This window comes from Morchella importuna (assembly GCF_003444635.1).
Source record: "Morchella importuna strain M04M26 chromosome Unknown Morimp01GS007, whole genome shotgun sequence".
Classification (NCBI taxonomy): Eukaryota; Fungi; Ascomycota; class Pezizomycetes; order Pezizales; family Morchellaceae; genus Morchella; species Morchella importuna.
In genome coordinates, this window is record NW_025763404.1 from 137,137 (window position 1) to 153,196 (window position 16,060).

The 16,060-nt window shown below is 46.7% G+C and overlaps 2 protein-coding genes across 2 annotated transcripts; one reads left to right on the forward strand and one right to left on the reverse strand.

Annotated features, from left to right (window-relative positions):
- Window positions 1-3,938: 3,938 nt before the first annotated feature.
- Window positions 3,939-5,632, forward strand: LAJ45_03241 (uncharacterized protein; the record flags this gene model as incomplete). The annotated part of the gene is made up of 3 exons (XM_046112828.1): window positions 3,939-4,000; window positions 4,161-4,329; window positions 4,385-5,632. The coding sequence occupies 3 exons, from the start codon at window positions 3,939-3,941 to the stop codon at window positions 5,630-5,632; spliced, it is 1,479 nt and encodes a 492-aa protein (XP_045973705.1).
- A 5,155-nt stretch (window positions 5,633-10,787) lies between these two features.
- LAJ45_03242 (uncharacterized protein) lies at window positions 10,788-12,108 on the reverse strand (the record flags this gene model as incomplete). The annotated part of the gene is made up of 3 exons (XM_046112829.1): window positions 10,788-11,177; window positions 11,238-11,518; window positions 11,589-12,108. The coding sequence occupies 3 exons, from the start codon at window positions 12,106-12,108 to the stop codon at window positions 10,788-10,790; spliced, it is 1,191 nt and encodes a 396-aa protein (XP_045973706.1).
- Between the last annotated feature and the right edge of the window lie 3,952 nt (window positions 12,109-16,060).

Consider the following 16,060-nt stretch of genomic DNA (forward strand, 5'->3'; position numbering starts at 1 on the left):
CTCTTTCCAGCACGTGCGCACATGAAACAAATTTCAGGGTCGGTTGTGTAGGGCACAATAGCTCTTATGAAGTATATTTATTACTAAGGTTAGTTTCTCTAAGCACTACAATTTCTCATTACCTTAACCTCGATCACATTATACGAGTAATCATCGATCCGGTAAACCAAATTATTCACTCTCGTGAACAGGCCAAATCATGAATTATCACTCGGATTTGATGCTATGGGGGACACCATCATCTGGACTAGCTAGTACCCCACATTTCTAGTTGGTTTATGGCTTAAAACGTCTCACACACCAAAACATACCTTTGTTAATCAAGCCCAACAACAACACTGCACATACCCGACCATGATATGGTAAGGCGGATATCGATAAGGCAATAGCACCGCGTTGATATAGGGCAAGGTACGTCCTAGGCATGCAAGGGCTTGTTAGAGTGTTAGAGACTATATCTAGAAGACACCGCATCACGACGCCAACCTATCCGTTAGCGAGAGCAGAGCAAATAGCAATGTACATCTACTAATAGGCTAGGTACTCCTACCACGGTACCTTATCTAATCCAGACGGATGTTTGCCGGAGTTTTAGACAGAATTAAAGCAAGGTCCTCGATACTTACCGTTGAGCTTTAAAAACCATGTCCATGCGCTGACTCGCTTTGAATTTAAGGTTGCTTGCTTTTTTCTCTTCTGATTCGACGCGATGGACTATATTCCTATATGTTTGGTTTATATAGAATAGCGTGACTACCTATGCCAAAGTCGTGTTACCAACAGACGCCAGCGCGCCTAGACCAGGTGCTGGGCTCTAGCTAGGCCTCACCCCTCCATGAGAAGCAGTTCGAGGCTTTATGATCGCCTATCTAGAAAGAACAACATATCTACTACACTCACTCACGGGGTGAAGGCGGATCCTGTCTGACGGCGGTCAGGGATTTGAGGCCAATAACAGAGTTAGGGTATGGATGCCAAGGGCAAATTACTGCAAACAGAACCATCAGACAGGACCCGCCGTCAGTAGGTGAGCGACTGTACTGGAAAATGCCGGATTCTATGTAGACTCCGGACTCCGGAGCTTTGTGCATACTGGGGCTCGTGATTGAGTTCGAGACAACTATATATCCAGAAAGAAAAGAAAAAAAACGCCCACCGGAAGAAACACCAAGGCCGCTCTTAGCAACATACGTGCTCCCGACTCCGTTCCGACAGCATTAATATCAGATATATCATGGTCCGATAAGTAGGTAGGCTTTCAAGATAAACTGACGGCTGAATACCAGGGTTAGGTTTATCACCAAACATCCAACAAACAGTATCATGCAGCCTCCGACATATCACATTTGACAGGTTGTTCTAGACTTTCATCAGCTGCGGATATCATCACCAACGTGACTGACCGTTTAACAAGTCCAGATTCACCTAGAATCGAAGTATTCAAAGCCCAAAGGATGGATAATTCACAAAAGCCCAGTAGATACAATCGCTAATCAATAACATCGTCACTTGGCATTTTGGTATGCCGGCGTTCCGGTGTGAGGAAATTAGATTGATAGGCACCCAGGTCATGGAACCCAACCAAAAGAAAAGAAGTGTCTACACAGAACACAACCACAGCGAAGTGGTGGTCGCCGAAAAAGAGCTTAAGGAGGCATACAGCCGAAAGAACTCCGACCCGAGCCAAAAGATCGATTATCGATTATTTGGCCGCGTTGTGCAGCGTCGGATAAACAAATTGGTGTGGGGTCCTCTGTAGGTAGGTACACAGTAGCCATCATAATATGCAAGGTCCCGGCCGACCCATAGCTTCTGGTGATCTCGGTAGGTATTTGAGATTGATTAAATTTTTTTTTAACCGGGAATCGACAACCTTACATCAAAATGAAGTTTCATCAGAATTGGACACATATTATTCGAAACTTCACTGGGCTTTTAAATATATCAGTCAGTACTTTACTCGAGGCACGTCACGAAGTTTGAGTAAGGAAGATGGAGAGGGGTTACATACTTATGTATACGTTATGTGCTTAAGGACGCCCAAAATACCGCAAGAGATGAAGGAACGCTGATCAAGCGGGAGTCTAAATCATTGACTGGCGAACGAGGCGACGATTTTGGAATAATAAATAATGGGATCTAGTAAATGTTCGGGTTTCAACATAGATTATGGTTGTCGCGCGGTCCTGGCTGGGTGTGCCCCAGTTTTTTGAGGCTGAAACAGAAACTCTAAAAACGTTTATGAGCCGTGTTCCATTGAAGCGAAAGTACGCGAATCAACTACAGATGTGCATACACCGTGCCTGGGTATTAACTACAGCGCTGCACGTAGTTATTGGTGATGCGCGCCGCTGTGGGAACTGCGCACAATGGAAAGCACGATGGAAAACACAATGGGGGGAAGTAAAAATTAAAATAAAAGACTTCTTCTTCGTCTGGTCAAATAAACACATCTTTAGACCTTTGGCCCGCCACCCAGCGCCCTCAGATTTGCGGAAGGGATCTAGCGAATCGCCCCCCTGGCCCAGTCAGGAGAAACTGGACCAGTCGTTCGTCCCTGCATGTTTACTCTACATACAGTGCCAAGTGGTTTGGCGTCATGGTGAGCATTTGGGTTCGCCTATCCATGTCACCAACGTGCTCGAGGAGTACATGTATGCATGTTGGTTGGTCTACGGGTGCTTTGGCGCCTGGCTGGGGTGGTTGATAGAGCATGGAGGGCCTTTGGGGGGCTTTTGGAGGGGGAGGTGTTGGTTCGTGGACGAGCTGCTGCCGCAGCAACGAGGCATTAATGGAGATAAAGCAAAGGAGCTAAATGTGAGTGATAGAAAGACTGATGTTATTTGTATATCATAAGAACAAAGAAACAAACAAACAAGAATCGCGAGTCCTAAGGAGGGTTAAAGCCCGGCACTTTTGGTTCGACAGAGTTAGTCCAGGTTCAAGGCAAGTCGCTGGAAAAGGGAGGTTGATTTGTCTAATCTTGCCGAGTAGGAACCGTATCCTGGGACAGATCAGGGCTGCGAAGCCCAGGGAAATTTGAAATTTGCCTCTTGCCCTTTACTCTAGCCTCTTAATGGCTTACTGGCCTACCGACAGGGTCGGTGTGAGGCAAAAGCAATTACAGAACATCCTCCACACATTAACAGTATCTTCCCAAGTGACACCACCCCGTCACGAAATATCGCCCTCTACACTCTTGAGACTGGTTGATCGGAGTTGTTGTTGTTGCATCTTCTTGCGTTAATCTTCTACTACTCTTGCTGCTGGCCGTGCAGCTGGACCTGTCAAGCCTCTCTCACTAGCAATACTTACTGGAGCACTTTCAGCTCCTTTAAACCAACCATCAGCCAGTTCCTGCCCCCATCCCGTCCTCCATCTGTATCATACTTCATACATCCTCGCTGAACATCGCCATCAATGAAATGAAAATTCGAGTTCGTTTCTCCCCGCCATATTATCTATCTTGAAATCTATACTGTCGGCTTCGAATTCGATATACCCCGACTATATAGGTATCATTAACCAGTTACCTACCTGCATCCTGCATCTCGGACACGATAGATTGGAAAATAAGCCCAGACGGTTACCTGCACTATAGGCTTCTGGAATAAAGTACCTCCTCTGCTGAAGTAACGGATAGGGGCATTGAAGTTCGGAATAACTTTCTAGAGAAATAGTCTGTGGGGTAGATTAAAGGTTTGTGCTCTTTACTGAATACATATCTCACCCTCTCACCCTCTTCCCCTCCCTTCATAATGGAAGTGCAGTTTCGGTTAACATTTATTTCTAGAACTCCAACAATAGTCTTTAATCCTGTGCGTAGTTCCTACCGATAATATTGGCATCAACAAAAACAAAGCTCGACACAGAGTTCATCGGACAAAGCCAGTGATTAATAATATATTGAGCCCCCTATAACCTTGAAGAGGGAAGATATGGCAACCTCATATTTGAGAAAAGATGCCAGAAACGAAAGAGCCCTAGTTTCATTTAGAATGTTTGTTTCTCATCTCTTTATTTTATTCGATGAATCCACGATCCTTCCCATCCTATCTCTTGTTTTTTTGATCTTCCTCTCCCAAATCCCCAACTCCCAGCCTTAATACTTTGAGTACCTACAACCCCACCATTGGTTTCGCACTTCTAACAATAAGCAGAGTTCTCCCTGCAACGACAACACCACAATCTGTGCATTTACTAGGATCATGGGATAACTTCCACACACCTATCGCCATGGAACAGGATATTCGCGTTGGCAGAGGAGTTTGGAAACACATGATTACCGACAAGGGCGGACTTGAGATGGGTTCTGAATTTACATACTATGTTAGCCTCTCCTCAGAAAGAATCATTTTAAACGGCTCAATTAATTATTTGATAGTTTCTGCTGGATCAAAAGCGTTACATTTCAGACCCCGGCTCACCACCAGAATATACAACTGTTGATAAAAAAACAGGTCGGATTGTGTCTATCCTTCACGTACCGACTGAACTTCCACCCTCGACCGCGAAACCATCCCCACCTCCCTCCTCACATGTTTATATACCTGCAACTACGAATGTGTCTCCGGCATCCCCACTAGATGAGAGGGAGAAAACAATATCACCAGTTGGTATTATCGGGGCCTCAATTTTTGCAGGCAGTGGAAGTAGAGGGAAGGATTTCGAGGAGCCTAGGAGAGTGCCAGAGCACCCAACACATTCTCGTAATGGCTCCGGGAGCTTGAGGGACAGAATCAAGGAAAGGAGTGTTCGCCGTGTCTCTTCAATGTTCTTTGGCGGTGAAACCGATGGGCCCGCAATTGAGGAAAATCCTTCAAAGAGAAGATGGTCTCTAGTGAAAAAAACGTCAGGTTTTTTTCGTAGGAACAGGGTCGTGTCGGATGCTGGGTATAAAATAACTCAAACAACTGACAAGACGGGAGAAGATGTCACACTCACCAAAAGGGCACCTGCCCCTTTAGAATCTAACCACAGTGTTACAGACATTGTGGGATATTTAAGAGAAGACACATCAATTGAAGCAGCTCAAGATACACTGTCACACCTCACGCAACCCCCACGGGCTTACTACCATTCTCCTGTAGCAACAGCAACGAACACATACGTTTCTACTATACCTGATATGCGTCCACAAATACCAAGAAGCATCTCAGACTCTAGCAAGAAAACAAACGAATCAACAATTACATCACCCTCAATAGTAGAATCCATGTCGTCTAACTGCTCATGCAATGAAGGATCGGTTTATTCCTGCGCATGCTCTCCCATGGTTCAGTCTGCGTTTTCGCCTGAGAGCTGTTCTAGTGAAGACGACGAAGAAGAAGAGGATGCATACGAGGTCGAGACACCTGTGGATGGCCTTGGTATCACCACCCCTTATCCTTATCAGCAGAACGAACGTGTATACCCACAATATTACAACTTCGATGAAATTTCCGGTCATGTGCCGGGTGGAAACAGAGATATCGGGAAATATGCCGGCGATGTGATCCTGAATGAAGCCTCATATTCGGGGATGTCTGCCCCGAAGCCGCTTGCTTGCCTACGAGAGGAGGTTGCTGGTGAATTAGCATGGAGAGACGAATTGGTTGATGAGTTGGGCTACTTAGGCGGCGTCGTGATTTAGAGGCGGGAGGGACTACCAGCCGCTGTTTCCTATTCTTTTTATGATGCATCTTTTGATGAACTTACGGACATATATATGGCTCTTCTGATTATTATTATTTTTTCCCTTTCTTCCTTTCCTCTTTCTGCTGGGACGTACTGAGATTTAGTGGCGCATATTTCGTTTTTTGTACGCTACTTCTAGCGATGTAAAAATTATGGGGGTTTTTCTTTGGCTTTTTCTTTGCTATTGTTGCTAGTTTACCTCGTCATACTCGGTCATTTCTTGTTTCCAAAATCATGTTTGCATGGCTTGGCTAGCTATTGTTTTGGGGGGCAAAGCAACATTTCATAAAAAGCATTTCTTCTAGGGGGTCATTAGAGGAGTTATATCCTTACGCTCTTTTCATCGTCTCTTTAGTTACCTCATTATATGGACATAGCAATATTTTCCAGGTGGGGTCGTTCCGGAATGGACTTGCTCTCTACGAGCATATACAATTCAGTGGTGGCTATGGGAAAGGCGTATGTTCGGAGACACATTTTTTTTTGGCGGAGTTGGAGTTTTTATATTGGGCGGGGGGTTTGCCGTGAGATGAAATGATTTCCGATTAATAACGTTGATGGGATGGAAGTACAGGTCTAGTGCACAGGTGACAACCTAACGGTGCGATGATACGTGAACGGTGTGAGTTATACTGATCAACACGCATTTGGAATCCTCGGGGAGGAGGAGGAGGAGGAGGGGCCGGGGGAGAGAAGGAGGGCAAGAACACCGTTGTAATCGATGTGGATGAGGGGAGACTTAGGAACTAAAGTGACAGCTGATGAGCTTCTGCAGACATTCGATTCTGCACGCCTGAATTGGGCCGGATAGCAACATTACACAGGCCTGAGATGAGAGAGATGAAACCAATGGGGAATGGATAACCTTAATCGTGACAGCTGAGAGACAACCTTATTTAAGCCACCAAATCGAAGCCAGCTGAGTGTCACCCTCACATGCAGCTAGCTAAATAGCTACGTAGGACATACATGAAAATGCAGCTCTGATGACTAACGCAGTAGTGTAGTGGGGGGTGAGTTTTGTTTGGTGGTCTTGAAATTCTGACGGGGTGTATTTACTTAGAGCCCCTCCTAACTCACCATCCATAAACACGTATCTCTATCACCCAACCACCCGTGTACAGGAAGGTGATAGAATATCTAGGCTGTCATTTTCAACGAGGGAACCCGATGATTGGGTCTTCCCCCCAAGTCCCCCGTTATGACGATACTGTGGCCGGCCAAGACTGGAGAAAAACAGATATCTTGGAATTAATGGCCGCGTACACCGAATCGTATAGCTACGAGTGGGCATGTGTTAATTGTGGAGATTTGATGGATGACTGGGTCTATGGCGACTGCCCGCCCGAGTGGTCGCGGGGAGAAAAAAAAAGTAAGAGGTGGGGGTTCCACAACGTCGTCGGCGATCGGGAGGAAAATTTCCTGCACCTCAGCCAGGCCAGTATTTTGGGTGATGGGATACTCTCTCACAGGCCTATTCAACAATTGGCTACGGTGTTATATTTGGACGGACCATACACTTCTCACTCGACTGGTTCGCCCAGCAGGCCTAGCCGCCAACCACAAAGATTCTTAACCAGCCATTGCTTTTTGGGCTGTCGCCTAAAAGACCGTTACTTACCAGCAGTAGCCTATAGTAACTTAACGGCCACCTTCGTACCAGTGCCAATCAGACGGGGTGGTTGAGATATCACATTCTCGAGTCGCATGAATGTTCCGGGTGATACTTCATGACGCGAAATAAATTTATCAGTAAAGGAATAACGAACCAAGGGGGGGGGGGGGGGATAATTATGGAGGACACGCTAGATAGATCTATCTTTCGAAAATAATACCCTATCCAGCGGGGTTTATTCACTTTGTTGAAGAGGCTGTTCTACATAAAGGCTTCTCTGAGACTCTTTTCTCCGCGGAGGGAAGAATAGAAACCGGCCTATGAATAGAGTGGGAATTACCTCTGTTCTTTGAACCTATCCTGTTTTTACTCTTGTAAGATCGCGGTCGGTAGCTACGTATATATATAGATGGAAACCATGGAATATGCACATTAATCGAGAAATTATCACTGGTTACACCCAGGGCGTGACGGCGATAGAAAGTGCCTTTACAATGTGGCATTTTGTAGGGGGTGCCATCATTGCCAACGACGTTTCATCCTGATAAGTATCCGTGCCCTCTACAAAAAAAAACAGCATCTGTATTTTATTTCATGTGATAGATGCTTCGATCCAATACTGGCCAAAGGATGAAACGGATTAAAGCATGGCCGTCACGCAAGCTTACATATAAGAAGGGAATAAAGGACCTGCATGGGCAATCAGCCACTCCCGCATCTACGGCGGCTGAAGATTTCAGCACTTTTGAATAAACCTGTTTTTAATGTATATATATAATCTTGACTAGTCCCGTACCCGTACGGCACAATCTCGATATCGTGGGAAGCACAGCAGCAGCACACACACGCACCACGGCCTACCGCGGAGGAGCACAAGTCCCCGGCCCCGGAGATCAACCAGCTCCCCGATCAGCGAAAAGTTTCGGCCGATCGGAGGTTTCGGGGGGTCGTGGGTATGTGAGCTCCGATAGTAGACGTTAGCAATAAGAAAGATTTCACCATCTTCTTCAATCTGCCGAAATACGTCCACTGCATTAACTACATGTATCGGCCGAAACCCCATCCCCATCTCCATCCGGCCGAGTAGCACCCGTCCGCAAACAGCCATGCACCCAACAATCACAACCCATCACTCGGGAAAACCGGCTCTAGCCACATTATACGCCGGCACCCGCACGCACCACTAACGTCTACCCGCCGCACCCGCGCCCGCACAAACCCAACATCACCCCACCACCTACCCGCACAAACACCCACACCAAAACAGGGAAACCGTCGCGCCGATCGCCGCCGTGCGGGCAGGTGGCCGCGTGTAATGTCGGCGCGCGCTACCATAATCTGATGATCGTCGGGGGGGGGACCGCGCGTGTAACGACAATCGAACCCCCCGTCCAACTGCACCGTTAAAGATCACCCCTCAACCAGTCAATAGTCAAGTGGTAAGTTATGGTAAAGGAATAATTAAGGGGGGAAAGTTCAAGGGATGCTTATCGAGCGAGCTCTTATGATAACCACCCCACTGACCACTGACCACTGACCACTGACCACTGACCCCCCTCCCCTTACCCTTACCCTTACCCCGGATCTACATCGACACATCGACACACAGCGCTCGTGGGTCGTGAGGTCAAGGAGTAGGTACATATGTAGGTAGGTACAGAAACGCAATGAACAGCTCTCCGAGAGCTCGAGCTTCAAGTGACGCGCGCGCGCGGGCGGTGATGTGATGTCGACTTAATTGCTCCTATCGATATCGCCCCCCCACCCACCGACCGAGCTCGAGCTCGAGCTCCCGTGGTTAGGTATGCTATGCCATGGTATGGTATAGTATGGGGGGGGGGGGGGGTTCATAGCCTCATCCTCCACCCGCCATGGGGCAGAAGAGCAGGAGTAGCTACATACATAACTAGGAATGCTAGTAGTATGTAGGAAGATTAAGAGAAGGAGGCCCGTGAGCCAGGGACATATCATATCACCCCACTTCTCCATAGCTACATGTATCTCCTGGTGGCCTGACCGCATAGCTACTTATCGGGGGCACCACGTCCCATATCTACATACCGTTAATTCTCGAGATATCCACTATCCCCGCTTCGCTAAATCTTAATTCCGTTTTTTTTTTTTTTTTTTTTTTTTTTTTTTTAATTCATATCTTAATTCCGGGTGAGAAAAAAGCATGTATCTGCACGAATCCGTGAAGTTTTTTGGTGTGCCAATTCGCCTTAGTTCGGACTTAACATATACAAATACGGGGATAGTGGATTATATTCGAGAATGAACGGTATTTACATTTGTAGAAATTTTCCACACCTGCCCCCCCCCCCTTTTCGATATGGAAACGAGTGCTGGTCTGTGATGCGCGTTATATGGTACTTTTTTTCTCCATTTTTTCATACATAGCTATAGCTAGAGTTACAGACCTGCTGTAATTTGATTGACACCCAGACATCATACTTCAGATTAGACAACATGTACAAGCTTCCATCTCGTTCGCTTGATATCATCCCCGCTCCCCCAAAGCAACCCCTCGAAGATCCCAAACACACTCTTCACTGAATGTGCGGACTGTAGACATGGCGGAAACAGGAAAAGAGAAAAAGATGAAACCCCCCACTGTGCAGCGTGAGTTCAGTTATACAGCATATATATATATATATATATGGCGTTAACATCGAGTACAGCAGCTCCCACCCGCTCCTCTCCCCCCACTCCGACTACAAAGTAACGTCCGTACTGTTGATCATGATCTACGTATTAACAGTCCGAGCAGCACCCGGACTCGGCGAGAAAATAGAATAATAACAAAAATGAAAAGAAAAGAAAAGAAAAGAAAAAATGGAAAAAAAGGTTCCCCCTAAAAAAAAACTCAATATGAAAGAAGAAAAAAGCAATTGAAAACCACAAAAAACGGTTATAATCCAATTACACCGAAACGTGTTTGTTCCGTTCCAATAAACCCCCCTTCCCCTCCCACCCCTCCCACCTCCCCACCGGATGCACCCCGGCCACGAATCTTTTCAGGAACCACACTAGAGGTCCTTTTTTCACCCACGTTACTGGACCTGGACATTGCGCGATTTCCTTTTCCTTTCCTTTCCTTTCCTTTCCTGCAACATTATGCTTATTCGTACGTACCCGATGTCCCATTTCCGTACCCCGTGCCCGTCCAACATTCAAAGAAAGAAAAAGAGGAAGAAAAAAAGAATAGAAATCAAAAATCAAAACCCCAACCAAACCCAAAGCCCAGCGTTTCACACATTCAGCAAACAATACAAGACAACGAACAAGGAAACGACAACGGCAAAAAGAGAGCCATAGGAGGGGGAAAGGGGGAAAAAAGAAGTAAATAAATGATAAAGGTTAGAAGTTAGAATTGTAAAGTATAGATAAATGAGGCCACGCCGCAAAAAAAGATAGAAACGGATAAGGAAAAAAAACAACCCAAGAGAGCAATACTCTTCACAATATAACGAAGACACAAAGAAGTCAGAATACATTACCACGCCTCGCCATCATTCCACCGATCTCTTCGCTCTCGCTCCATCTGTGCCTCCACTTCTCGCTCCTCTCGATCCTCCTCATATAGTACATTTGCGCCCTCGTCTTCAAGGACTTGTCGCCTGGATTCTTCGGCTTGCATTCTCGGCTTTCCGTTGGGTATTCTTGGCTTCAGTCCACCGTTCGTGTAGCCGTTCGTACTTCCGTTGGCGTAAGATGATGACGAGCCGTTTACCATCTTCGACATTTCGTCTTTCAGCCCATCTCTTGATAATGCCGTTGCCGCCCTTTCGCGAGATGCTTGGTATCGTGATGAAACGTCGCCGCCTGTCCATTGGGTTCCGAGCCAGCGGTCCCAGCAAATAAAGAACGGTTGCGAGAAGTTTGTCTATAGGTTATCAGCAATTTGTCGAATCATATAGTGGGTTTGCAAGAGAAGAAAACGGACCTTGATGCCCCAGCCTTGGTGGTGAATATCATGATAACTGGCATTATTCCAGAAAATGTACTGCAGGGGATCGAACGGGAGGGAGTATCCGCAGTGATCATCGACCGTCTTCATGGTCGAAAATGTGAAGAAAAACACGCCACCGCGCACTTTCAGGCCGGACATCTTGAAAGCAATGCCGGCACCGAGCGTGTCCATCAGAAGACCCTCGAATGGATGGTTGTAGAGCGCACCAAACGCGTAAGGCACATAGAGGCGGTGGTGTCGTGAGTGGAATGTTTCTAATCTAAATTAGTTTCAAACGAAACGGAGCAGATCGACGATAAAAAGCGAATAAAGAGTGTAACTCACTATAAAGCCATTTCGACTCGTGCATGAGCCTGTGCAAGAAATATTGCCATGTGTCGAGGACAAAGATGGCGAACCACATGCGGGCAGCAGGGAAGATGTACCAGTACGCGATCTCGACAAGTTTGTATCTCCAATTCCCGTTATCTGTCGGCTCCAGTCCCATAAATTGCACCGCGCCTTCCAAGAGATTGTCCGCTCCGATAGCTGTGATTCCCGCAATAACCTTCTGCTCCAATCCGGCTGTATTGATTCCGACCATCTGGAGAACACCAGTAACCCATCGCTCTGTTTGCAAGAACTTTGAGTACAAGTTCAAGATCTCCCACCACTCGCCTCCCCTCATTTCAATTCCTTCGGACAAGCTGATCACCCAGCCAACAACCGATTGGATAATCTGCTGTAATATCACATCTCGCATGACCTCGCCTCGGGATACATGATTCCGTTTCAGTACCTCTGCGGGTGTGTGTAATCGGTATTTGGAAAGGAGGTCATAGGAGTCCATAAAATGAAAGATCATGGACAAACACCAGTAGGCGACTACTGGGGAGACGAGTAGTAGGACCGCATCCGTGATTGGAGGTATCAGCGGAGGAAGTGGTGTGAGTGTTGAAAGCGGAGGAGGAGGGGGGAGAATTGGGGGATTTATTATTGTTGCGTTCATTGAAAAGGTTGTTGTGACGCCACCGACGCCGTATGTTTATTGTAACTGGGCTGGAGTTTTTATGGTAGCGACCCTAGTTATACTGGCAAAGCGATGGTTCCTGAGCTGGTGAGTGGTTGGGGGGGTTGGTTGACAGATCTGGTGGAGGCGGCAACGCAAGGCAAAGAAGGAACAGAGTTGTATTTATGCAGAGGTATTTGGGGGGAGGGAGGGGGGTGGGGAGAGGGGGGGGGTGGTGTGGGATGTTATATGTGGTACTTTAGTAGCAATACTAGTATTGAATTATGTATGTAGTAGGTATTTATGTAGATTCCCAAATTACGGATCGGAATTGAGGTAGTGTTGTATGGGAGAATTCGAATGCGAAAGTGGATGTCAGGATTGGGGTCGGAGTCAATGCAATGAGAGGGAGAGCGAGAGAGGCCGTGCTGGGTAGAAAAAGGAAACCTGTTCAAGCTGGCTCAACGACAGAGAGTTTCTTGTCCTCCGGTAATACGAGAAGGAGAGGAAGTCGCGTGAGAGTGGCGACAACAAGAGGTGAGGTGAACGAAAGATGGGAGAGTTTGGGAGATTGCATCCGTCGTGGAAAGTCGACGAGGTGGGTGAGAGAGAGAGTCTTCTTCGCGTGAGTGAGAGCCTGCAGCCGCCCATCCCATTCACACCCGACTAACTTACATATCGCCCATCCTTACACCGGATTCACAACATCCGCCCCCCGGTTGTCTGATCATCCGATAACAGAGTCAACGGTTTGAAAGTGTGAATAACTGCATACATGTAAACATACATGTAGGCGCATACGAACCATCATCCCCTGAGAAAAACTTTATAAGCTTACTTAAAATCTGGTTTCAATCCTTCACATTAAGATCCCCCTCCCCCAAGATCAATCCCTCTCCCAGCTACATAACTCATGCTCTGCGCCGTCGCACTCCGTTTCAATCTCAATTTGCAGTTGCGCCTAGGTTGCCCGGCCTTTCCGGGACCCCCGTCAAGACTCAAAAGGGCCTCGAACCTGGTAGGGGGGGGAAAAAACCGTGATTCTAGGCATTCTTGACCCGCTTGCTAAGCCTTAACTCCAGGTACACAAATGTACCGGTACCTAGCTGACGTCACCAGTCACTACACACCGTTACAGCTTGAGTCACCCATATTTTTTTACACGACACCTGTAATCTCGCCAAGAAGCATCACGGTTTCAAGCTCGAGCCTTGGGCCCTACAAGGCATAGCATATTATTACATACGGCACTGTAGGACTGTACTCTAGGCACCTCTTCTGACGCCAGACGGATCTGACCTGCCAAAGAAAACCCTCAGGAAGCTTTGCTTCTAGCCTCTCGGGGTTCGAGATCCGCGTTCAAGGCGCTTGTTGCATTCGGTATTCAACCCGATTCAGTCCCAGCCCATGGAAATACATGTAGGTACAGCTACAGACAATGCCGTAGGTATCTACAGCGATTCACAGGCATTTGGCGAATACACCCATTTGGCGAATTTGTATGTAGCAACCAGCCAGCAACCAGTAAAACCTCGAGTTTGACTAAGATATCTTGATTCTTATTGGCCTTAATCCCTGTTCGCCAAATAGGTGTATTCGCCAAATGACTGTGAATCGCTGTACTCCTTGATTGAAAGGCGCACCTTGGTCGTCGCTCCGGGAATACATCGAGAACATCTTACAGGGCCGATCCTCAAAATCGTGGAGTGGAAAGCAGTGGATACCGATTTCGGTACCAGCATCCCCTCTTCACATCCAAGTACCTATCAGTTCGACACGTAACCGGATACAGTCTGGCGCGGCTAATACTCGAGCACCCAGTCATCGAATCAATAACAATTACTTATCATACGTGTTGAACGCGAAACAGCGGTACTGTGGGTATCGCAGTATTAGGGTATTGGCCGTGTCGAAAAGGTCGCCGACGGCATTCATCGGGGGAAAAATAAAATGAATCGTCGTGTGACGTCGGGCAACCGACAATAATAAAAGTAGGGGAACAAAAAAAAGCAAACGCACTTTCTGCTCGAGTCCGGTTGGGCCCCGTCAAAGTACGCGGCCTCCGACATTCCCGGATCCGTTCGGCTTCCCGCCTTCCGTGCGCTATACATAAATATCAACCCCCGCCGAAAAACTCCGTATTTTCTCTGCGGCATTTTCAATATGCGATCCGGCCATGGCGTAAACTGCGCACTCGTATCAAATTTTCGAAGAACGGACCATGTGCATTTGCGGGAATGTAGGAATTACCGCAAACCTGGGGTAATATGCAGTCATGGGACTATGTACGGATGTTAATCAGTCGGCGGAGTCATCTAATCAAAAAATATGAAATTGTAGGGCGGATGGCGGAGTGCCAGTTCCAGTTCCAGTGTTTCGTTTACCGCACTGTTTAACCTATCCGTCAAAAATAAAATGAAAAACAAGATATTTTCTGATCTTGTACATATGTCGCTTATGTAGTATATATTATGAGATATAGTACTGATACTCCGGTCTGCATGCAAAGTTACTCCAAATAACTCTACTCTACGCGAGAGTATGAAATACTCGGTACCTCAGCAGACAAAGTTTATGCGTGTGACGAGAGGGGGGCGATGACAGAAGCTTAAGTATCGATAACGTTTGTGTCCAGCGTTTCGGTTTGACATCTCCGAATATAAAGTGCACGCGTCTAGCTACCTTACAAGATCTACCCTAATTTGGCATCCTTGGAAGTGCATACACCTAAGCGTTGTTGACCTTTGAGGTGCCTACTCTACTGTCGCTGCGATTTGACTACCGGTACTAAGAACCCAAGTATTGCACTAGATAGAAATTGCACCTCTCTTGCGGTCCAGCTTCACATGCGGTCACTCAGCCCCCAGTGAATTTCTCCTTCGTTGGTGTATTTGTAATCGATATACCCAGTCTAGTAAAACTTTTACCGATGTCAAAGTCAATTGAGGTCCGATGCTAGCGAGCCGTGCCCTAAGTTCGATAAACATACATGTATCATTACTAAGAAGTGCCCTAGAAGGAGAAAGATTTCCGGGGGGAAATGCCGGAAATGACCAAATTGACAACTTCTGATATCCTAGTGCACTTTACAAACCACTGGGTTTAACGATAGTAGTACTCCACAGAGTGTGATTCTTCCAAATAGTAGGCAATGCTCATCCTGGACGAGGTTATCATCCGACGCAAAGTTGAACAGTTAAATTAATCTGGATAAGTTTTACTGCAACAAAAGTTCGCATGAGTCGGATCCCCAAGATTTCTTCGCCATCACAAAGATGTTTTCTTGCCGATATTCCCTTGACCGATCTGAACTTATAGCGACTGAAAGTGATCTCCGAGCTTTGAGATTTAGATCTCGGTGTCACTCTAGAAATTTACTAGAAACCCATTTATTAGGCACGTAAGATACACATTCAATCGTGCATATACCGTATGTAGGTATTGTCGGGTTCAAAAAATAACCGATCATTGGCACCTCGTGAGACTCATAGCAACCAAAACTGTCCTGCGAAGAAACCTCACATCGAGACCTTCGAGGTCAGAAGGATAAGTCCATTCTTTTCAAGCAACTCACTCCGTTTAGGGGACTTAAAATTATTCAATTGCTCTCCTGGTTGCTGGGTTATTCTGGATTTCGACGCTGTCGTGGGGTGATTGGTTATTTTTGGAACCCGACAATACATTGAGAATTAACTCTTATCACCCAGCGTTCATAGAGTTTCGTTGCTCCACGAGGTAGATTAGACAAACCCTAACCCATCAACGCAAGTGATCGAGGATCGAAACTGGGCTGCAGCTGAATGAAGCT